At 39.9% G+C, this 23,238-nt stretch overlaps 1 protein-coding gene across 3 annotated transcripts in view; it reads left to right on the plus strand.

Annotated features, from left to right (window-relative positions):
• Nucleotides 1-23,238, plus strand: part of col15a1b (collagen, type XV, alpha 1b) — a 58,025-nt gene that overhangs the window by 28,417 nt on the left and 6,370 nt on the right. Inside the window, exons 5-39 of one of the 3 annotated variants that reach the window (XM_069709806.1) lie at nucleotides 1,224-1,298; nucleotides 1,573-1,659; nucleotides 3,708-3,819; nucleotides 4,194-4,228; nucleotides 4,339-4,506; nucleotides 4,805-4,831; nucleotides 4,939-5,001; nucleotides 5,145-5,222; nucleotides 5,341-5,403; nucleotides 5,493-5,645; nucleotides 8,995-9,048; nucleotides 9,448-9,483; nucleotides 9,638-9,775; nucleotides 9,968-10,027; nucleotides 10,901-10,927; nucleotides 11,032-11,073; nucleotides 11,440-11,502; nucleotides 12,481-12,516; nucleotides 12,730-12,813; nucleotides 13,589-13,654; nucleotides 14,101-14,136; nucleotides 14,440-14,502; nucleotides 14,636-14,725; nucleotides 14,875-14,910; nucleotides 15,098-15,151; nucleotides 15,433-15,489; nucleotides 17,278-17,337; nucleotides 18,334-18,378; nucleotides 20,086-20,167; nucleotides 20,274-20,299; nucleotides 21,052-21,150; nucleotides 21,332-21,476; nucleotides 21,645-21,709; nucleotides 21,827-21,958; nucleotides 22,671-22,763. In XM_069709806.1, coding sequence (XP_069565907.1) covers nucleotides 1,224-1,298; nucleotides 1,573-1,659; nucleotides 3,708-3,819; nucleotides 4,194-4,228; nucleotides 4,339-4,506; nucleotides 4,805-4,831; nucleotides 4,939-5,001; nucleotides 5,145-5,222; nucleotides 5,341-5,403; nucleotides 5,493-5,645; nucleotides 8,995-9,048; nucleotides 9,448-9,483; nucleotides 9,638-9,775; nucleotides 9,968-10,027; nucleotides 10,901-10,927; nucleotides 11,032-11,073; nucleotides 11,440-11,502; nucleotides 12,481-12,516; nucleotides 12,730-12,813; nucleotides 13,589-13,654; nucleotides 14,101-14,136; nucleotides 14,440-14,502; nucleotides 14,636-14,725; nucleotides 14,875-14,910; nucleotides 15,098-15,151; nucleotides 15,433-15,489; nucleotides 17,278-17,337; nucleotides 18,334-18,378; nucleotides 20,086-20,167; nucleotides 20,274-20,299; nucleotides 21,052-21,150; nucleotides 21,332-21,476; nucleotides 21,645-21,709; nucleotides 21,827-21,958; nucleotides 22,671-22,763 — 2,550 coding nt within the window. The remainder of the gene's footprint in view (nucleotides 1-1,223; nucleotides 1,299-1,572; nucleotides 1,660-3,707; nucleotides 3,820-4,193; nucleotides 4,229-4,338; nucleotides 4,507-4,804; nucleotides 4,832-4,938; nucleotides 5,002-5,144; nucleotides 5,223-5,340; nucleotides 5,404-5,492; nucleotides 5,646-8,994; nucleotides 9,049-9,447; nucleotides 9,484-9,637; nucleotides 9,776-9,967; nucleotides 10,028-10,900; nucleotides 10,928-11,031; nucleotides 11,074-11,439; nucleotides 11,503-12,480; nucleotides 12,517-12,729; nucleotides 12,814-13,588; nucleotides 13,655-14,100; nucleotides 14,137-14,439; nucleotides 14,503-14,635; nucleotides 14,726-14,874; nucleotides 14,911-15,097; nucleotides 15,152-15,432; nucleotides 15,490-17,277; nucleotides 17,338-18,333; nucleotides 18,379-20,085; nucleotides 20,168-20,273; nucleotides 20,300-21,051; nucleotides 21,151-21,331; nucleotides 21,477-21,644; nucleotides 21,710-21,826; nucleotides 21,959-22,670; nucleotides 22,764-23,238) is intronic. The other 2 variants (XM_069709809.1, XM_069709808.1) reach the window with 2 other exon arrangements.

Below are 23,238 nucleotides of genomic sequence, written 5' to 3' on the forward strand. Positions count from 1 at the left end.
AGCAAAGTGAAACCGATTACAAGGCTTTTCTAACATACAGCCAGAGTCACATGTCATGGTCACTTCTGGTACTACATCCTGAGCTGGCTCTGTTCTACATGTTTGTGAAGATCAGAGACCGAGGGGGTGAAGGAAGCAGTGAGAGGGGTGAGATGTGGACAGGAGGAGAGGGTGGTGGGAGGTAAATCGAAGGCAGATGAAGAAGTTGAATATGTCAGCATGACTTAGTTGTGGTGATCAAAGGCTGCACTCAGTCCTCGGAGTGTGCTGCCACGTGGGGCGGTAAAGTAAAACTTGGAAGAATTTTCTAAAAGTTAAACACATATTTGTATGTTTATAATTAAACGAAAGGTGTGCAAAACGGTTCTCCGGAGTCTCCCAGGCTGAATAAGTGATGTTCTTTGGTCAAAAGGAATGACATCATACTGTTGAAGACCAAGAGAGGAAGCTACAAAAAAATCTTGTCACTGACATTACTAAAAGAATCACTGTCAGTCCTCTTCCCGCTCAACGAAGCCCACAAAAGAAAAATACGAGTTGGTAGTCAATCGCTGTTGCCATGGTGAGACAACGCGGTCATCCTCACTTCATTCTGCTTTGTTCAGTGTGGCCTGACTTTGTGAACGGGTTATCTGAAGCATGACCACAGAATATGTGCATGCTCAGCAGTCACATCCAGGCATGTCTTTCTGGGTCACCATGTGTGTGTGTGTGTGTGTGTGTGTGTGTGTGTGTGTGTGTGTGTGTGTGTGTGTGTGTGTGTGTGTGTGTGTGTGTGTGTGTGTGTGTGTGTGTGTGTGTGTCTGTCTGTGAGTCTTTGGAAATCTGGTTTCTATGGTGATATCAAGTGCACTGTACTTCTTTGTGTATGTGGTGTTTCTGTTTTTCCTTTGCTCATATATGTATAAAGAGAAAGGGGTTATAACACAGTCAGTCACTCTTCAAATAAGCTGCATGTTCATCAACACAGTGACCGAATGGAAATTAAGTTTTGGGTTGTTTAAACTTTCATAGTTTAAACTATAGTTTTAACTGGTCGAGTTGGTCGTGAACAAACAAAACTCCGCTCCTGTCATCTCAGCCGGCACAAACCTTCCTCTCAGTATGTTTACATGCACACAGCTCATTTAGCTGTGAATGCTAACTCAGTTCTATAAACTGAGTCATTATGGTTGTTCAGATTACATCTTTTCCTCATTCTTTCTCTTTCTCTCTCTCTGCAGGGGTCTATTCAGCAGCTGGTCATAAGGGATGATCCCAGAGCAGCCGAGGAGCAGTGTGAGGACGACGATCCTTATGTGAGACTCAAACATTAACATGGTCATCATCAGTGTATTCATAGATCAGAGGTGGCTGACACACGATCAGACATGAGAGCGTTAGTAATAGTTACACATGAAGCAACAGCACCCCCTTGTGGTTAACACTTCAACATATAATTGGATTTTCAAGAGAGTTTGTATTTGATATCAGTAACTGAACACTACTATACATCATAATTGTTGGACACCATTTAACTGTCCATAAGTTTGTTTTTCTCCAACCAAGACATATTGTCCTGTTTTGATAAAGGCCTCGGGGTACGCCAGTGGAGATGATGCTCTGGATGACAGAGAGACAGAGGAGGACACGATGAAGAACACACACAGGAGAAAACAGGTGGGATAACGAGTGGCTACATGAGGTACTTTTTACAGATGCACCATCCCATCAAAAAACATTCTAGATTTTCCTGAAATGATGTCCCCAACAAGTTGGAGGACTTTGAAAGGTTTGGCATTTCCACTAGATTTATCAGTTGAACCATGGCTATACAGTTGGGGAGAATAGGTGAAGTTGATTGAGGTTTTACTTGAGGCATCTTTAAAGTGAGACAATAACAGTATGGCCTCCAACTAAAATATGCCCAAATATTTCATGGTGCGGTGTGTCAAAATATGACCCATGTTCCAAGAAAAAATGGTCTCTTGGCTCAACTTGCCCCTTGTGAGTAGTCAGTAGGCAGAGGATAAGTTGAGCCACATGGGAGTAAATTCTGCTACTGATTATGTCGAAGTAAAACTAAAGATTTTCACCTCAAATAGGCTTACATTGTAACTCACTAAGGTACTGACACATGGATGATTTGTTCAAAGTTGTCTGTGATTGTTCAGAAAATAGAATCATGACTCATTGAACATCAAAAATTCACTTTATGCAGCAAAAAATAGCTTTTGAACCTAAATGTGCTCCATATCTATTCCGTGGGCTTGTGTCCATCACGGGGTGAGTAAAATGGATGACTCCTCAGAAATGTGTGGTCACATGACTGATTTTGTTTACAGTTGCCAAGAAACAAGGGGTGGCTCAACTCATCCCGTTCTCCAACTACAATTGAATGAGGCTAAAAAGCTGAAATAATCTGAAACAGTTAAATGTCCACCGTCAGTCACATCTATCTATACACCTGCCATTGGCTGAATATTTCAGGCGACATCCTCCTCCTTCTCCACTACCTGAGAGTTACCATTTTCAAAACCTTATTTGCAACAGGAAAAAAAAAAAAACAACAACCTGCGAGCAGGAACATACATGCTAAAAATGGCACATTTCTATGAAGATTTGGTTTTGGGAAGTAAGACACCTGCTTGGTTTCTTCAATCTTTTGCAGGGATTTATGGGAAAGGTCACCTCACCACATGTAAAAGTTCCACCAAAACAACTCTATTTTACAAAGGCACCATCACTGCATCCAGGATTCAAGGATCCCCAAGATGATTGTGATTGGTTGATAGAAATACAAACAAGCCTGTGTGTTTTTTTTCTCCTATAGCAGGATGATGTATAGGCATACAAAACTATTGCTGACAGTTGTGAAAAGTTACAGTTGCGAACATAACTGTCAGGAACTCTGTGAATGGCACTAAAATAACATGTACTGTATGTGTAGGTCTGTTTTTTTTTTTTTCTGTTTCTGTACCCTCTTTCATCCTCCCACTAACTGGAAGTCAGTCTGACCCCAAACATCTTGGAATCAACAGTGACTCAGAGAAGCTTCAAAGGAAACTGTCCTTCACAAGCTGATTAACTATTAGCAAATATTTAAGTCATGATGGATGCTCTCCTTTCTGATCTGGAGACCTTCAGAGTAGAAAAACAGAACAGACAGCTTGTTAACTGTGTGATGCAACAGTTTTTATTTCAGAGAATTAATTTAGAGGAAGTTTTCACTTTAATGGGACGCTTTTAACCTCATTTTAACTATGAGAGTCTGTTGTAGGCCATACTGGTGTTATGGCTCTAGAGATGGAGATGTTGACCTGAAGGTCTGTCAGTCCATGAGTCTATTGATCATTTGATTGGCTCATCCATCACACATTCTTGTTCTCCAGACAATAAATCACTGTGACTGTAGTTGACCCAAGTTTATTATAGCCACAGAAAGCTCTTTTTTTCTGCTTATTCATGACTCAAGTTTTTCAAATTCTTTTTGAGATAATACCTTAACAAATTTTCATAAAACTTGGTTCATAATATTCATTAAAAAAATCTACAAAGTTGAATAATCACCGTACAGAATTCATGGTCCATGAAGAAAGAATCGTTGGACTTTGGTTCCTCTGTGGAACAGTTGTAAAGATCGTCGATAAGAAAATGTGAAGAACCTTTTCATTTTGCTGATCGACTCACAAACTCACCTTCACACTGATCCGTTTTGTTTCTTGTAGGGGGGGGGCAGTGTTCCTGTTAGAGCTCCGCCCACTGAGGCTCCAGAGGTGGAGCTTGATGAGTATTCTGGTCACATGAGACCAACGGGAGCCAATGAAGAACTGCAAAGAGGTCAGAATGACCCTTCATGCACTGTTTTAAATAACTGTCAGCCACAATATTTTAGTAATTAACTGGATCTTTATGATTTTTATTTTTGTAAATGTTTGCTGTTTATAGGTAGATAAAAAATATGATTGCATTATGTAAAAAAAAAAATACATGTATTTGCATAAATAGGTTTAAAACATAGAGTGGAGGGTGAAAATATGATGCCGCCAACAATTGTGGCACCTTTCAGTGTGAGTCTTTTGGTGTCACTGCATGTGTTTGTAAATGAATCTGGTCACCCAGGATGTTTACTAAGTAGATAGTTACATTGTGGTCAGAGTCAGCACATGAGAATGTGATTGGTGAAACTTGATGATGTCATCTGCTGTGTGCAGGGCCACACCAAACAGAGGAGCCAGGAGAGCGAGGCGTAAGTTTGTCTCTCTTGTACTGATGTTGGTGTCAGTCAAAGCGTTACACTATCATTTAAATATCAATGAAAACAGCATGTGACATTACAGTTTCTTTTGATTTTTGCAGGGTCATGTCAAGCCTGGACAAAAAGGAGAGCCTGGTGATCCCGGACCACCTGGCCCAGCTGGTCCCCCGGGACCAACCCAAGGGGATTCTAAGCTTGGACCATTTGGGCCTCAAGGACCTCCAGGAAGCCCTGGAGCTGCTGGACAACCAGGAAGAGATGGACAGAAGGTTTGTGTGACAAAGGAAGACAGAGAGAGAGAGAGAGAGAGAGTGTGTGTGTGTGTGTGTGTGTGTGTGTGTGTGTGTGTGTGTGTGTGTGTGTGTGTGTGTGTGTGTGTGTGTGTGTGTGTGTGTGTGTGTGTGTGTGTGTGTGTGTTGCCATTTTATAATGAACGTATGAGTTTTTGATCTTTGGAAGCAAGATGTGTTTGTCAAATGGAAGCAAATTTTTCAGTTACTAATCCTGAATCCTACACAAATCTTCTTGTGCCGCTCACTTTCATCCTTCCACAATATCTCTTCACAGGGAACCAAGGGTGATGAAGGAGACCCAGTGAGTTCATTATTCATTTTGTTGTTGTTGTTGTTTTGTTTGTCATTTCTTCTTTTTTCAGGTGCTTTTTATCAGATGCTTTGACATAATTGTATTTTCACCTTCAGGGTCAAAGAGGCCCTCAAGGATTTCCAGGTTTGAATGGAGAAGCTGGAGCTAAAGGAGAGAAGGTACAGCTGAAGCACCCATGTCACAATTAATAACCTGCGACAAATCTTTGACTCTTTATTCCAAATATATTTCTATTGTGTGAAACAAAACAAACAGTAAAAGGAGGGTCTTTTTCTCCTTTCCTCTCTCTTGTTCTGTTCAGGGAGACCAAGGAGTTGGTGTACCAGGCCCCCCAGGCCTCCCTGGACCTCCTGGACCCCCCAGATCTCGCAGTGTACCTGTGAGTAACATGCTTTATGGTTTTCTACTTGTGTTTTTGTTTGCACAAAATAGTATGTATTATCCAGCATTTAAGTGATGAAAGCCTGAGTGACAAACAAACTCTGTATGTGTTTTAGTACGGACCAGACGCCCTGGGTTCTGGGTTTGAAGACCTGGACAGTGATACTGAACTCATCAGGGTAAGAGAAACACCACTGAAACAGATACAAACATCTGACATAATTTGATATATGCAGTGACAAAAAAATGAAAATTTTCTTTCCATCAGGGTCCCCCTGGTCCACCAGGACCCCCAGGACCTCCCGGTTCCTCTGGACCCCACCTGTCATCGTCTGACACCTCTGAAGGACTCTCTTCAGGGAAGTCTGGACCACCTGGTGTACCTGGCAGAGACGGACTCCCAGGCAAACATGGAATACCAGTAAGTTCACTTCAATTTAAATAGCTTCTTTTTTTTTCTTTTTTTTTTTTTACAAATATGCGTACGTAAGATCTGCCTTTGAGTCTGTTTGTTTTTCCAAACATTTAGCGAGGTAACTGTGTAGACATCCATCTTAGACACGGGACAGACATCATGGTTATTATACTAATGTTCGAGTACATGAGAAAGCAAAAGTCAACGTAATTTATGAACATAATATAACGTATTCAACTTACGAGACGTAACGTTACTTAGGTGAAATGATTTACCTAAATGATAATCTTACTTTTAACAGTTAGGAAAAACTTGATACTGTCACGATATCCTCTGGTGGACTGTTATGTGTATTACACACTTCGGCGTGATACCAGTTTGGATATTTAGATAGAAATGAGAACGTTTTAAGTCCTGTCAAACGTTTTCACATTTCCATAAACTATGTGTTTTCTAATGTTTTTCCTTTCTTACGTGTTAGTTGTACTGTTGCCATATATCTGTCATTTTATTACCATTGAAAGTTGTCAGTGTTTCTTTTGTTCCACCTTCCGGTCTCTGAGGGATTTGTTTAATTTGGTTAAAACTTTTTATTTGGTTTCAATTAAAATGCTTCTGTACTTTGTTCTTTTTTTCTTTAATCATATTGTGGTGATTTGTATTTGTGTATTTCTGAGCCAATGACCTGTGTCCTCCCTCTGCCTCTGTCCTCTTATGAGACCCCCTCTTTAACTGTCACTCATCCATTTCGTCCTCCATGACGGAGGGAGATGACCTCCATCACCAACCTTTATTCTGCCACTTCCTTATTTTTCTCATCCACTCTCTGCTCCGTTCCCACCATCTCTCCTTCTCTGTTTCAGATGTTTGAGGATTGGTTTAGTGGTTCTGGGTCTGACGGCTCAGGTTTGAGTTTGGAGGTCTCCTCTGTCTTCAGCTCAGATCTCGGCTCTGGTTTCAGTTCTGGTTTCAGTTCTGAATTCAGTTTTGGTTCTGGTTCTGGGCTTGACTTCGGGTCTGCTTTGGGTTCAGGCGAGGTATACTTTCCTGGTTTGTTTGGGAAACCAGCAAACAACTAAAGAGAATTACAGTCATAAGCCAGAGCACTGAGGTAGCGGCACTCATCCGCTGTGAAGGGATGATAATAGATGTAGATTTAGTGCTAAATTTACTGTCAGTCAGTCATTCTTCCTTCATGTTGAAACAGTGAGACCATTGATTAAGACCAGCCTCATCTCACTGCCTCAGTGCTACGGCTACAATGACTGTACATTATCTCCAACCATGTTGTCTTAACCGCTGGCTGACAGCTGCCTAAACTGAGATTATGTATATCTATATTGGCTAAATGGTGTGTGTGTGTGTGGGGGGGGGATGTGGGTGGGTGGGTGGGTGTGTGTGTGAGAGATATATAATTCCTGTGGCATCAAGAATTACTGCTTATGACCTAATAGTTTTGGTTCATTTACTTTCAGTTCAACCTTGTCATGACCAGATGAAACATTTCAGCACGATGTTTTACTTTAAGTGATGACAAGTGACTGAATTGAACTGAAAGGAGCTGACCACAAACTTACTGTATTTGCTTAAAACCTCAGTGCCACCTGACTAATGCTTGTTTCATCCAACATGGTAAAGGAACATTTCTGACTTCTTTGCACTGGCCGGTTTAATATTCTTGTTATGTTTTGTATATCAGCTGTTCTCAGATGTACCAAGGCATACTGATTGCTCACACATCAACATAATAACTTTAATGTGTAAGAACTAATCTTAAAGCGAGACTGTGGCCAAAAACAAGTGGAAAGAGAACAACCAAAATACCACCAATTCATTGTTTTTTATTTGTAGATTTCTTGCAAAATTCATGAAAAAAAAATCAGCAAACATAAAATGTTATATGAATCAGGCTGTTAAGAACTAATGAATGAATCCCTGTGTAAAAACTTAAAAATATAGATTGTAATAAAACTGGAGGGTTTCTGGCTCAGTGTGAGAAAAAAAAGAAAAAAGAAATTTAGAGAGCTGCCTTTACTTTTACAGTACATATTTTGTCTCAGTACATGATGCCCCATTTGCTTTTAAAGCATAAAACGTCAGAAAACCTGTAATACAAAAAAGTATTTTCTTAATATAAGTAATCAACTGGGGAAGTTTCATGGCTATGTCTAATTATGTCTAATAGTTAGAATATGTATCCCATTCACTGGGTCTGTAATAATGTGTTTCCTGGTTATGATAAAAGCACAACTGCAAAGTCCTGAGAATCATGTAGGAGGCTGCTTCTCTGTGTGAAAGTCGTGGATGGAACAAAATAGCATAATAGCAGTTTTGTTATTAAAAGACCTAAAAATGTCACGTTAGTCCTCAGAGCGAACCTCTGGGAAGCCAATGAGTGGTTTGTTCTCTTTGGAGCATAATTGGGTTTAGCAAATGTTACCATAACCTGCCTGCTGACATTTTGGCCGAAAAATAGCACAACAGGAATCAGAAAAGTAAATATGGTATTTTATATTAGTGACAATTTCCACATGAACAATTGGTGAAATAAAGATTTAATAAAGACTCTACACTTTATTTAGTTTTTTAAAAGCACATAACATTTAATAATGAGCTTTGAAGTATTTCTTGAAATATCCGGCAAGTGTGCGATAAATGAACAGACATCCTGATGCCACACGAGTAGATTCAGTGGTCACAGACTGTAGCAGCAGGTAATCTATAGTGAGTTATGCAGAATGAAGTCAGTGTGCCTTGGAATTCAGTTGTCTCCTGGAAAACGTCGGAGGTCAGTGGTACCTGGTGTTTGTGCTGAACATGTACCAACATTTACTGGTGCTACTTGGTTAAGGAATGTATTGCAATTTTAATAGCTTCAGCTTTCCTGTTAAGTGATGAGAAAATAGACAGTAAAATCATCTTCACCTCTGCTGTTTCTGACACCACTGCATTCAGACAGAATGGGAGACATTTCATTCATTTGTGTGCAGCCAGTTTTGTCAGCTGGTAAAATGAAAGTTAAACAGAGTTCATTTTGACAATGACACCAGTCAGCAAATGCTCAACATGGTCTATACTTAAGTGTGGACATGTTGTACTCATGTTAACAGTGCAGTGGTGACACAGAACAACGTTGGCATGGATGATGTCATCACTTCGGGAAGCTGGCTAATGAGCCAGTTTCCCCAAAATGTGATTATTCCTTTAAAGTGACCGACAGTCACCTTCAGACTTGGTGTTGGTCCCTGTTGGAATGGCTAAAGGGTCAACGCAGCTGCTTTATTTCCGTTTCTCTGACTGATCACGGCTTTGTTTGTTCTCACTCTGCTTACCTTGTCTATCTTCGTCTGTCCAGGGTCCAGCAGGAAAAGATGGGGATCCGGGGCCACTTGGACCTGTGGGAGGGAAGGTAGGATCATCCAGGATGGTTGTGTCTTAGCCTCGGAGCTCAGTGGGCGAAATCAAAGTCACATAGAGCATCCTGATTCTGCTTTATGTGGTTCAGCATCAGTGGTGATGCTATGTTCTCAGAAAATAAAAATCATTTTTAATCTGCTGGATAGTTTTTGATTTACGATTTCTGGGCATCAGTGGACAAAGACAAATGACCATGATTTTGTTAAATGTAAGAAGAGAAATTAGTCATATTGATACTGACTTTTCTGATACTATTCTATACACACGTCACAGTATGTCATGTTATGGACTCTCTCCAACACCACTGTTTTGATCTCCACCTCTAAAAAAGCCAAGAAGGAAACACTAAAGAAGTCATTGTTGTTTCTTTACTCCTTCTTTACATCCTCAGGGAGACCGAGGGATACCTGGGCCACCTGGACCAAAGGTCAGTTATACTATTTAAAACTGAGTGAGCCAAAAAACATCTGCATCATATGCTTTACCCCCCCAAAAAATGCATTTCTTGTTCTATACTGAAGAAATTGATTACTGTTTAGGAGGCAGCTGATGACCTGTTTGTGTCCTGTTTGTCTTTGCAGGGTGAATGTGGGTCTGTGGGTGGAGCAGGAACCACAGGACCACAAGGGCCCACAGGTCCTCAAGGAAGGAGGGGCCCAGCAGGTCCCCCAGGATCCCCCGGCCCACCTGGCCTTCCGGGAACCAAATTCTTTGTAGAGGTGACATTATTTTATATCAAATACCTGCAACACACATAATTGCTCCTACTTAGAATTACGTTTTAATTAATTAACTGAAAAAGCGATAATTGTTGGATTTAGAGTCGAAAAGAGGAGAAGGTGACATCTTCCTCTCCACAGGGTCCTCAACATTTCAGATCAATGCGTGACAGACTGTGTTTTTGTTTTCAGGATATGGAAGGATCTGGAAAGAGTGACATGCTCATTGGAGCTGGAGTCAGAGGCCCACAGGTCAGTGATTAGATTAGATCCGTGTTTATTGTCTCCCTTAGGAGGAAATTATCAGGCGTGTGAGAGAACACGTGACGTAGCAACACACAGCCTCGCCATATACACACAATATTTCCCTGTACACGTACTATCAAACATACAGGATCACACACGGGTCCATATACACCAGAGCATACACAGCAAGAACATTGTTCCATTCTCTAAACTGAGATTTTGCACAGAAGGTCTACTCAGGGATATTACTCATTCCCCTTCAATAAGAGCCATAACACACACACACACACACACACACACACACACACACACACACACACACACACACACACACACACACACACACACACACACACACACACACACACACACACACACACACCTTAAAGTTTTGTAGTTGGATTGACATTACACTTGTTCAGCTTACAGTTTGGGGCCTTGCTGTGTATCTGCTGCCTGAAGGCATCAGCTCGTCCTCTTTGTGAAGGATAATCATTTAAAGCCCCGCCTCCTCACCAACTCTTCAAATATCTCCTGGAGAGAAGATGGGGGAAGCTAGTCCCCAACCTTTCTGAACAGGTTTTGGAGTTGTGATGAGACAGACAGGTTATCATACCAAGTTGTTTGATTGAGTGACTGCCCTGTAGAACAATGACATAAGGCTTCTCTCCTCTCCATGGACCCTGAGGCTTCATAGGAAATGCAGCGACCGACTGATTACAGAACAAACATAATCCACTTGATGAACCCGTTGTAACTGAACCTAAAGTGAATATCTAAGTACCTGTATGTGCTTATTTTTGTGTGTGTGACTGTGTATGTGTTTATGTATACTGTATATATGGTTTCATATACAGTATTCTTGTTTATACTTACCAGGGTCTACCTGGCCCACAAGGACCACAGGTAATCTATTTAGGATTATTAATTAAATGTACACATTATGTTTGAGGAATGTCGCCTGTGCTGTGTCTTACTAGCTAATGTGTGTGTGTTTCCTCTGTGTGCAGGGTGAGGATGGAGTCCCAGGAGCTCCAGGGCTCTCTGTCAAGGTAAGTTCTTTTTGAAAGGATACCAGGCATATTTACACAGTTCATGTGCTTATCAACTCTCCCTGATTCTCAGTCCCCATCTTTTCTTTTTTGTGGTCGACGTGTCAAACTTAGATATTTTTTGTGCTATTTCATGTCTTTTTATGATCACTGTACTTTACAGTTTACTGTACTCTGATTGGGCCAAAGCGTCCCTAAAAAGCATTTCCTACCATTCTTGAAAATACCCTGTTCATTTCCATTTAAACAATAGTAAACAATGAAATACATATTATGTGTGCTGGTACAGTTAAACACGTTATAGTAAAATCACATCTTCTCTGTGCTACATTTGTATTGCTCTGTCTGTGCTGTCTCTGATTGCAGGGTGAAACAGGGGACCAAGGACCAGAGGGTCATCAGGGTCTTGCTGGACTTCCAGGTGCTCGGGTAAGGAGCAGGTGTTCATAGATCACTGTTGATACAGCTATAATCAGGGTCAATGTTTAAAATCAAATGATAATTAAATGTACCAAGCAGTGTTGGGTGGTTAAGATATATTGTTTTTTACTCATGCACACTGTGAGGGATTATAATGTTAAATTACATCAGTGTTAATCCAAATCCAAATAATGTTCTTTTACTTTGATATTTTGAAAATTAAGATTGTTCACTGTTTTACGAGGACTTAAATGTTGGCTGTGCTGTACTAGCCAGTCAGTTGTGTATTTGTGTGCCAGGAAAGTCTGTAAAAATGACAACTAGACAGTACTACTGTCTGTAGTGTCAAGTGATTGGAATAAGGTAAAATGTTAAAGGTCAGTAACTAGTCCCAATGTGTAATGCTTGTTAAACCACAGAGGATGCAGTTATATTAGATATTTACATGTTTAGCTGGCCGACCTATAACTTTAACCCTCTGGTTTCCTCTCCCTGCTCTAATTGCATTGTTTACAGCCTCAGGAAGCTGTAATCACTGAAAAATCTGATAAACCCTTTGTATGCAGCACCAAACAGCAGATAGTTCACAGTTCATAACTAGCTGGTAAACACAGTGGAACACTCAGCAGCTTAAGAGAGTTGGTAGAGCCCAAAACCAAAGCTAAGAGTTTCATTGCATAATCAAATTGCATTCATCAGGTAGACAGAAATACCAATTCAAACAGGGGCTCATGTCTCCCTGTAACAGCCAGAATAAATAGGCAGCTATTTGCTAACAAGTTTGCCAGAAACAGGTAAATGTTTGAATGGTGCATCCTGCTCGGTAATTACAGAACTAAACCGTCTGCAATGAACTGTGTAGAATGAATACTCCTGCTCCAGGCTGAGTCGGATAATCTGTCAAGACGTCATAATTCAGATAATATGGTTTCCAGATAACGCTAACTAGTACATATTGATTACTGTTGTATGTCTCTGTACAAACAGGGAGCCAAAGGAGAGAAAGGCAGTCCAGGACACAAGGTACGGCTTCAAAACGAAATATTATCTGTGGATATTACGTTACATCCGTAGTTTTCTCCCCTCTATTGACACTGTTTAATGCTGGATGTTGTATTCTTAGTTGTATCATAAAAATCATATCCTTTTTTGCGGCCCTTCCTGTGTCTTCCAAATACTGTGTATACATGTATATGTTGATAAAGGTCTGATTATTCTCTATAATGTGTACTGCAGGGGGATCGAGGCGCTGATGGCCTCAACATCCCAGGACAACCTGGGCCTCCTGGACCACCAGGACCTGTTGTTAATTTACAGGATGTACGCACACGCACACGCACACGCGCACACGCACACGCACACACACACACACACACACACACACACACACACACACACACACACACACACACACACACACACACACACACACACACACACACACACACACACACACACACACACACACACACACACACACACACCATTACATTTAGTTGAATGAATAATTGAAACACAGGGTTGACGCTGAATAACGTACAAACAAAATAATGTTTTCAAGAAATGATTTGCCACTAGTCTTTGTTTTGAAATAATACTTAGTGTAAGTATGTATATTTTCTAACACTTAAATGTTTTGATAGTTTTGTTTTCCTTTGCCTGTAGAGAAAGTTGCTAAAAAAAAAATCAAATGGTGACATTTAATCAAATATTCAAATAATTCCACCAAAATATGCTAAAAAAAAGATGAACAAAATGTTTCCTTTCTAACTCGCTGCACTAGCTGCAAAGTTTACTACAAATAAAAGATCTGCAGTTTTGAGCGTTATATACTTCTTATCCTTAAGTTTAGCTTTTTTTTAAAGTGGTGCAAAAAACACTCTTAAACATAATTAAAAACATTGTCTGCGCATTACAAAACCAAAATGTATTGACTACACAGTTCTAAGTAGGCCATTTATATATAGATCTATAAATATAGTAATATTGACTGCAGAGTCAGCGGGTAGAGATGCTACTTTTTACAAATCTCTGAATATGTTAAACAGGCAGTTAAACAGTTCCCCATCTTACCGATTCTGTGTTTTGTCTGCAGCTGCTCCTCAATGTTACTGAAGGCATCTTCAACTTCACAGAGATCAGAGGACCACCAGGGCTGATGGTATGTAGCTTTGAGCTAATAATAAAAACTCTCTGTGTTAAAATGTTTTCTGCTGCTTTTATTTGGTTTTTAATACAAATGGAACATTTTAGCAACAGTTAGGACAGAAGAAGAATGATGAATGGATTACAGCTGCAAACGCATAATTTATTTACTGATATAAACATTCCAACTACAAAACACAGGACCTACTTTACAGAATATGTAGTTTGAAAACAGCTCTTGAATCCTTTCATCTCCTCTTCCTGACATTCTCTGGGATTATTGACATAAATTTGAGTTGCTGTCGCTGCAGTTGTGTTTGATGATGCTGTGTGTGAGCATATCATCTCTGGCTTTGTTACAACAGGTCAATAACCCAGCTCTATTGCTTTTGCCTGTATGTGTGCTTATGTCTGTGCATGCATATGTGTGTGTGCATGTGTGTGTTTGTGTGCGTGTTGCAGGGCCCCGAAGGCTTGCCTGGCAGAGCTGGATTTCCAGTAAGAGAACTTTGCTACACCTCATTATGCTGCGCATGCGTGTCACCTGTTCCCTGAATTCAGAGAAAGCTGGAAGTAAATGGGTTTTGGAATGAAAACAATGTAATTGTATTTTCTTCAATTCTTTTGCTGTCTTTGGGCGACACAGGGTAGGTACCTCAAGCTCTGCAAATGTTACAGTTACTTTTTGTGTTACTTGACACTAAATTTTGATGCCTGAAACAAATTTTTATTTATAGCTTCATGGCCATTTTTGGTAAATATCCTAACTTTGCTTGACCATCATTTTCACCCCCCTCCCAGGGCCCCAGGGGACCAAAGGGAGACGTAGGACCTTCAGGTATCCAGGGGCCAGAGGGACTGAAGGTGAGAACTTCACATTGGACGTGATGGAACTACAAAGAAAAAGATGCATTTGAATAAATATCATACATAAAATGAAACACCTATTATGTATAAGAATATCAATATGTTAATTTCTCGTTATCTGCTCCACCAGGGAGAAAAAGGAGAACCAGGGGTGACTATTGCTGCAGATGGAACTCTCTTATCTGCACCCAGAGGCCCTCAAGGGCTCAAAGGCATAAAGGTACCAGACAAGTGACCTTTCACCTCTACTTGACTGTCTCGTACCTTACTTACTTAACACATTTATTACCCCAGATATATAATATCTACATACCACATTTAGCTGTTTTCTCATCTCACAGTTTGTTCTCCTGCTTTTTATTTTCACAGGGAGATCGTGGCTTCACAGGAGCTGCTGGACTCATGGTGAGTTTATATGAAATAGAACATTGACATCTACAAATGTTAGATTCTCTGAAACATCAACTTTGTAAGGAAAAGCTTAGAATATATTTATTTCTCCTTTTGTTATTAAATTCTTGACAAGTTAATTAATCAACTTGTCTTGGATGTTGATGTGCACAGAACATAAATGTGTGTCTGTTTATTTCAGGGACCAATAGGACCTTCTGGACAAAAAGGAGAATATGGTTTCCCTGGGCGATCGGTGAGAACTTTTATTTGATCACACTGTGAGGCGTCAGGATATAAACACCTGCTCTGTGGGCTGAGAACCTACTGAGGTGGTGCACAAAAGTCAGTGAGACAAGCCATAGAGCCACTGTGTAGCATATCTGTCATGTACAACAACAAAATATCGAAGATGCATTTATTTGTCTTTAGTTTTTTTTCTTTTCATTCATTTACATGTATATTTAAAAGTAACTTGTGTTCATTTGTATTAAATTTGTACAGGTAACAAACAGGTATTTCTGTCTCCTCCTGTAGGGCCGACCTGGTATGCCTGGCAGGAAAGGTGACAGAGGAGATTCTGTTGGCCAACCGGTAAGACGAACCAGCCGAGGAGGGAATGCAAGCATCACTGTTATCCACTTAAAGCATCAATTAATATAATGTATATTATACCACTGCATTTAACTATTATAAACCACAGATTATTTACATATAAAGTGAAATATTTTACCACCAGACAAACTATTCTGCGGTTGTCTGAGCTTGGCTATACTTAAAATTGTTATATTAACATTGAATCACCTGATTGCTTTTGCATTTGTAGTGATGATCCCATTGAGAATCAGCGCTGACGGTTTAGTTGTCATCAAAATGAAAATACTCTATATGCTCAATGTTTTGGGTTTTCCAGCCCACAAGCTCTCATCCGCCTTGTTTCTATCGAGACAGACGGCTGTTTGGTGGAAACTTTCAGAAAACCCACAATACAACAGCTGAACAAGTAGTTGGTGAACACGGTGGAGGATTTAGCAGCTAAACAAACACATTTAACTCAGTGGTTATAGAAAGCTAATCAGTGCTATAAGAGTGAATATTGACCTCAAACTTGAACACAAACACAAGTTTAAATGAATGCTAATTTTAGTTTGATTTGATTTGATTTGATTTGATTTGATTTGATTTGATTTGATTTGATTTGATTTGATTTGATTTGATTTGATTTGATTTGATTTGATTTGATTTGATTTTGCACAAATTAAAAACACGTTTTTTACAGAATAAAAAAAAATAAAAAAAATCAGTGCAGTGCAGTGAGAGGCAAAAACCCAGTGGGCTTATTTGAAGCCTCCACCCGATAATGTTAGAAATGTACAGTTATAGAAAATACAAAGATGATAGTAACGCTACATAAGAATAACGGAAACAAATAACAACAGAATATAGATTATAACATCCATCCATTATCTATACCTGCTTTATCCTGAACAGGGTTGCGGTGGGGCTGGAGCCTATCCCAGCTTACTATCACAGGACCAACACGTAGAGACAGACAGAAACAAAGACCATTAACCTCTAAGGGCAATTTTGTAGAATCACCAATTCACCTAAAATGCATGTATTTAGATGGTGTGAGGAAGCTGGGGTACCCAGAAAGAACCCATGCAGGCACAGGGAGAACATGCAAGCCCCCACACAGAAGGTTCCCAGGCCGGGATCAAACCCAGGGCCGCCTTGCTGTGAGGCGACAGCGCTAACCACTGCACCACTTTGCCGCCCTAAGCTATAGTAATCGAAGCAAAAACAATAAAGTCAATTTAAAAGCAAAAAGATATGAGTATGGTGATGGATGAGAGTATACATGCGTATGTTGCAGTTACGAAACAGAAGTTAAATATTTTTTTAAGCACCTTTTCAAGTATTTAATATCAGAACAGCTTTTTATCAGATGGGAGAGGCCATTCCATAATGTGGTGCTTCTGTATCAAATTGAAAATTGACCTCTGCAGGTGAGAAATTTAGGCGGATGAAGATCTGAGACTTGACGGGTAGAGTAGGAGTGAACCTGTGAATTTGCTTTAAAGTAAGTCTTCAACTGTTCTGGACTATTTTCTTCATTTGAGTATATTTTATAAGTAAAAATACATATTTGAAAAAAAATTTATATCATAAATGGTAAGAATCTCCAGAATCACCAAATCAACTTGATCAAGTCAACTTTGTGTTCCTTCATTCTGCCTTCATTCTGTTACCTGTTTAAAAGGACAGAAAATCCAGCCTTTCTATTTTGATTGTATATTCTGCATGTGTTTTCCTCTCTATACCATCCATGGATTCAGCCGTTCATGTGCATAATAAATATTCTTTCTCTCTCCGTCTCAGGGGCCTCCAGGTCCTCCCGGTCCACCTGGGCTTCCAGGAAGAGTTCTCGGACTGAACGGAGTAAGTACGAATTAGATTGGTATATTTTTGTCCAGGAAGTAAAACAAAAAGTTTTTGGGTTTTTTTGTGAATAATAGAATTTCAGTCAGTAATTATGTCCGATGTGCAGAGCTTAGCTGCAAAGCAGCAACACCACAGAAAATCTGAGTTATTCCTCAAAATATGTTGTTCTGGACTCCAATCCAACACCAAAAGTTGTCAGCTGTATAATGACATTGCTCATATCACAACCAGTATTTTTCTGTCAGAGCCTGAGTATGAAACCGTGAAAGTAATGACTGGCCATGAGACCTGTTCTGATCTGATTGTATTGTGTAACAGATCTACAGACGCAGCTCTGCTCCTACAGTTGAGAAATGTGCCTAGTTGAAATATTGCATGCCTTGTTCACCTCCAAATACTTTGGTATTAAAAGTACTTAGTACTAAGTAGTCATTCTAGTAGCCCATTTATTACAAAGTAGAAAATACAGGAAATACTCACACCATTGCTCTATAATGTTGAGGTTTGCCAAATTGTCCAGAACAATTTCTTTTACTAATCTCAAATGATGTTCCTATTTTAATCTATTCAGATCTTCTCAAATGCTCAGGTTAATAATCAGATCTTTTATTTAAGTAAAAACACAAATATTAGAATATTGAAATACTCCATTACAAGTAAAACTCCTGCATTTAAAGTCCTGCTATAGTAAAGTAAAGAAGTATTGGATGAGTTATAACTGTCATAGTTATACATAGTTATACAGTGTAAGGCATACAGTATGTTGTGGAATAACAGCATTTGAGTCTAGAACAGCAAATTTCAAAGAAAAATGATGATGAAAAGCCCATGAGATGCAGTTGTCTGTCTTTACAAACAGTATTTAGGGACAGCATTCATTAATGTTACTTACAAACACCATTCGCAGGTGCTCATCTAAAGTTTTTGAGGTGATGGTTGATATAAAGTTGAAGTATTTAGTCTGACTCCCCTGCTCTTCTCTGAATCTTAAAGACAGTGTTCCCGGTGCGACCAAGACCGCACTGCAAAAAGGGACGAGTAAGTCTGAGTCGGACCATCTGATTGGTCCGTTTCAGGTGGAAATCGGACCAACTGGTGGTTTTGTTGGTGTGTGGGTGTCACAGCATGGCTGCTCGCTGGTCTGGGCTACAAACAGTTCCCCGTTACCTCCCTTAATTTCCTCCCTCTTTGTTCTCCTAATGGGCTTTGAAAAGGCTTCGTGTCTGTGGATCTGGCCTCATTTCATCAGGCTTTAACGTTTGTCTTGTACGCAGATTGGATATTAATCACAAGCAACTTGAAAAAAACTACATTTTCTTACAAATTTCCATTCCACAAGTCACTAAACAAACAAGTGTACCCTATGTATTTCATGAACTTCACTGCATGTACACCTACTCTGGATTTTGTATTTATCTGTTATATCCAATCTGACCACTCAGGACAATTGTTAATGTCAGGTGTTAAAGGAGATCTGAGTCTGAACTCTGCTTCTCTCATCTGTTTTTCCTTCACATCGTCTCAGGGAAGATGAAGCTGACTGAACAGACAGGGAGAAGGAAAAGCAGACACTTTTGATACTCATCCCTTTACTGTATCACGGTGCTGGGGAGTAACTAGTAACAATTCAATTATAAAATAAAAGTAATTGTGATACAGTAGAAAAAGTATATATATAATTAAATAACAGTTACTATTTAAGATATTGGTGATTACAGAGGTTTTACACGTGAATATAATTGTTTTGGTAAAAATCTCAATATAATATTCAATCTGTTGCTTTGAATCTTTCTGCCAGTCTCAGTCTAGACAGGCTCCATTCATTTTACAGTATCAGCTTGTTTTTGATTGGTTCTCTCATTTGAATTCACACCGCCTCTCGTCTGCCAATTAAATCAATGGGCATAAGTGTAAGCAACCAGTCCAAGGCGGTTGGCCATATTGTCAGATACGACGAAGAGATATTTAGTACTCAGTCGTGTTGATAGCTCTAACGTCGCTCAGCCTGGAGTCGACCTGAATGTACACTTGGTTTCAGGTTATGGGAAAAGTTTTCCTTCACTGCAATCGGTTGTGATCTAAAAACGTGTCATTTGTTTTGGCGGTTGTGCTTGAAATCAAAACATTTCACTCCTACCTACAGTCCTTCCTTCCGCGGTGCTGGGTGTGTGCGGGTTCTGTTTCACTGTTCAACCTCCTGTTAGAAGTTTCCTCTGTGGACACATGGCAGACTGGAGACACCATGATGACTGCTTTTCTAATAAACTGGTGGAGGGCACTGAAAGGGATTACGGGTAGATAATGTGCAGTAACAGAACGTTGTGTGAGTTTATTGTATAGATTTAGTGGGAGCCGTCGCTTTAACTGTGGAGGTGGGGTCTGGCCTCAGGTCCTCAAACCACCTCCACAGAGCTAGTTTCAAATAACCATAATTGTATTGACTCAGGTTCCTTTTGCTTTAAGCTCAATCCCTGTGTTTTAACTTTAACAGTCGAGTGAGGGCTGTACGTGCTGCTGTCTGTAGCATGCATCCCCTGTTGCTGACAGCGATGTGTTCATCTTTGACCTCTTTGTCTTATTTATTATAATAATCCAACCTATTATTGTGTTTAACATGGTCTTTAAATGTGACTTTTTGACCTCCTCAAATGTATTAATCTACATCCTCAGCAGCCTGTTCTGTTATGCACTTGTGTTTACCTGCTGTCACATATGTTATGTTAAAGAGTGTGTATGTGTGTGTAGGAGGCGCCGACAAGGGTAGGTTCATTTGGACCTAAAGGAGAAAAAGGAGATGAGGGACTACCTGGTGAGCCGGGGACATCCGGTAAGACCTTCAACTGATTTACTTAAAAACTAATTTGTTTAAATGATAATAATGATGTGATGGTAATAACTGCAAATCATGTATGTTGCGTTATCCTTCTTCTCAGCGCCCAGGCTTCCAGATGGAGTTGTGGTGAGCTCTCATTTATTACACAGCATGTTGTATCTAAAGCCAACAGGGTGATTGAGGAACAGACATAACACCAGCATCTTAGAGTAAAGATGTAAAGTGCAATGGTACATGAGAGGAATTTAAAACGGCACAAATCAGTATTATACATAAACAATGGATTAAATGACTTTGAAAGCTTTCATGTTGCTCAGTGACAAAGTCAGAGGGAATTATCACAAAACTCTCTGCGGTTCCCCACAGCTCTGCTGTGCTTTAGTTGGTGGCCTGAAACTTAATGATTCTCTCTCATTGCTCTCATCAACCTTGATTAGAGCAAAAAAGAAAGGCCTAACAACCCCTTTGTGCTCTACCCACTCAGTACCAAAAAGCAGACATAACAAAATGAACATCTGGCTTCTGAACACAATTGTTGGTGGAGATCAAAACAGAGATTAAAAAAAAAAAAAAAGACTCAGTATTGGACTCAGATATTTTGTGTGGCCAGATCATTAGTCTAAAGTAAAGCTTATGTTGATCTGTGTCTGCTGGGTGTATAAATTGGCAGCTACTGTATTTTAACAGCTATCTTGATAGCAATAACACCTTAACATGGTCCAATATGCAACATATGGCGAACCAGCTGTTAGCGTTATACAATTCTCCTTTTCACTTGTTAACAAATATTTTTTAGAGAGAAAAAGTCTCAACTTTGACAATGAAATAAGGACTTCAATGCCTCTAAACTTATTGTTTTCTCTTGGTGGTTCTCTCAGGGTGCCAGAGGTGATCAGGGATACAAGGGTCAGCAGGGAGAAAAAGGAGAGTCAGGCCTGCCCGGTCCTCCAGGACTGCCGGGGAGGTCAGGACTTGTGGTGAGATACGCTAAATAATAAAAATACTATTCCAATCCGTTTTGGAAGTATTTAAGAGTTACAGAAAATATCCCGAGCTTTAATAGTATTGGAAGCTGATTGCTGTTGAATATCTTTGTGGGTGCTTATTGGTGCAGTGTGGGATTCCCAGATAAATTATTGTGTTTAATTGTTCCTATAGGGTCCAAAAGGTGAGTCCATCGTTGGTCCCTCAGGTCCCGCAGGTCCTCCCGGCCAGCCTGGATCCACTGGGTTTGGACGACCAGGACCCCGGGGACCCCCCGGACCTGCTGGGCCCCCAGGACCTGCACCTGCATATGGATCAAGTATGTGTGAATCTGAGAATAAGAGAAATTAAGAAAAAAAATCAGCCTTAGCTTCAATTAATAAAACTGTAGATCAAACTCCCTGTTTAACAATGTGTACAGGTGGAGTTGGTCAGTTAGTATTGTTAGTATTATCAGTTGAATGCGATTTATATGTGTGGTCTTCAGCTGACAGTATCCCCGGCCCACCTGGTCCTCCCGGTCCACCAGGATCTGCAGGATATTCCAACGCGGTAAGAAACTCGCCACAATAAAAAAATAAAAATTAAAAAAAAACACCTGAAGTGTAACTCTGTTAAAATAATGGATGCAGAACTGAGTAGCACTGATGCTTTGATGCTGACATTCAGGTAACCACCTATAAGACGACTAACGCTCTCTCCAGAGAGTTGCTCCGCACTGCTGAGGGAACTTTGGCTTACGTGTCTGAGAGGGGAGGCGAGCTGTACGTCAGAGCGCGCAACGGCTGGCGCAAGATCCAGGTGTGACATGTGACATGTTTGATTTACATTTCCTCTTTTTATCAGTATACAGATTATCAACTCAGAAGCCTGAAATATATTATTTGTTCTATGAAAAAAAAAAAAAAAAAAAATAGTTGAAAAAAAACACACCAAAATATATTCATCAGCTGAGTTTTGACAAGTTCATTCAATTTTTATTTTCAAAAACTATAAATATGTCAACTAAATACATTGTAAAAAAAGCAACGAATGGAAATGGAGTTCCAGTTGACAGAGCAGCTGTTGGACTTTTCCTTTAAAAAGGTTTGAAAACATCCAACTTATAGTTTTAATTCAATACGCAGTCAAAACAATCAGTTTAATGGGAATGTGTGTGAAGTTATGAGTGTATGTGTATGTGTATGTCTGTGTATATATTACGTAGTGTATTTGTTAATATATGAGAGAATGTACATATAAATGTGTTTTTTCTTCTTTGTTTTTACTATTTGATCAAAACTCTGTTCTTAAAGCACTTTACAATAAAGTTCCATATGAATAAAGATGATTAATATTTATATTCTTGAAATGTGATACAGATGACTGTATACATAAGATATTACATATGGATACAACAGTGTTCTGCTCTCTGGGTATCATCAGTATCATAACTTTGATGTCAGTTCATCTTTTATTCATAATCAGATCCAAACGTATCCAGACTTCACAGTACATGTCCGCTCTCTTCCAGCTTGGAGAATTGATTCATCATGGACCTTCCCCGTCCGAGTCATCTCAGGCCCTCAGCAGAGAACGGAGCAGACCGCACAGGATCCATAGCCAGGTGCGCACACACACACACACACACACACACACACACACACACACACACACACACACACACACACACACACACACACACACACACACACACACACACACACACACACACACACACACACACACACACACACACACACACACATGTAAATGCACAGACAGAAGAGCATCGGCAGGAAACTGTATCCTTGTTCACACCTGGTATTATCATACGTCTCCGTGTCTTTCGTGCCACTTGTGATCGGATCTCATTCCCCTACACCATATGCAAATGAAAGCAAACATCCCATAAATAAACAAGTAAATAAACACAGAGAAACATGAGGAGAAAGGATTTAAAGCAACAGGTATGAAACACAAGACATCTTTGCTCATTCGAGCCTCATTTTAATGCGCCATCAATTAGCCTATTTATGATGAATTTCCTCACGGTGGGAAAATATAAACGTGTGAACACAAGAGTTTGTAATTTTCAACCT

Source organism: Brachyistius frenatus, unplaced genomic scaffold, assembly GCF_029030835.1.
Source record: "Brachyistius frenatus isolate BFR_SWC_R1_liver_20210118 unplaced genomic scaffold, ASM2903083v1 Contig_85, whole genome shotgun sequence".
Classification (NCBI taxonomy): domain Eukaryota; kingdom Metazoa; phylum Chordata; class Actinopteri; family Embiotocidae; genus Brachyistius; species Brachyistius frenatus.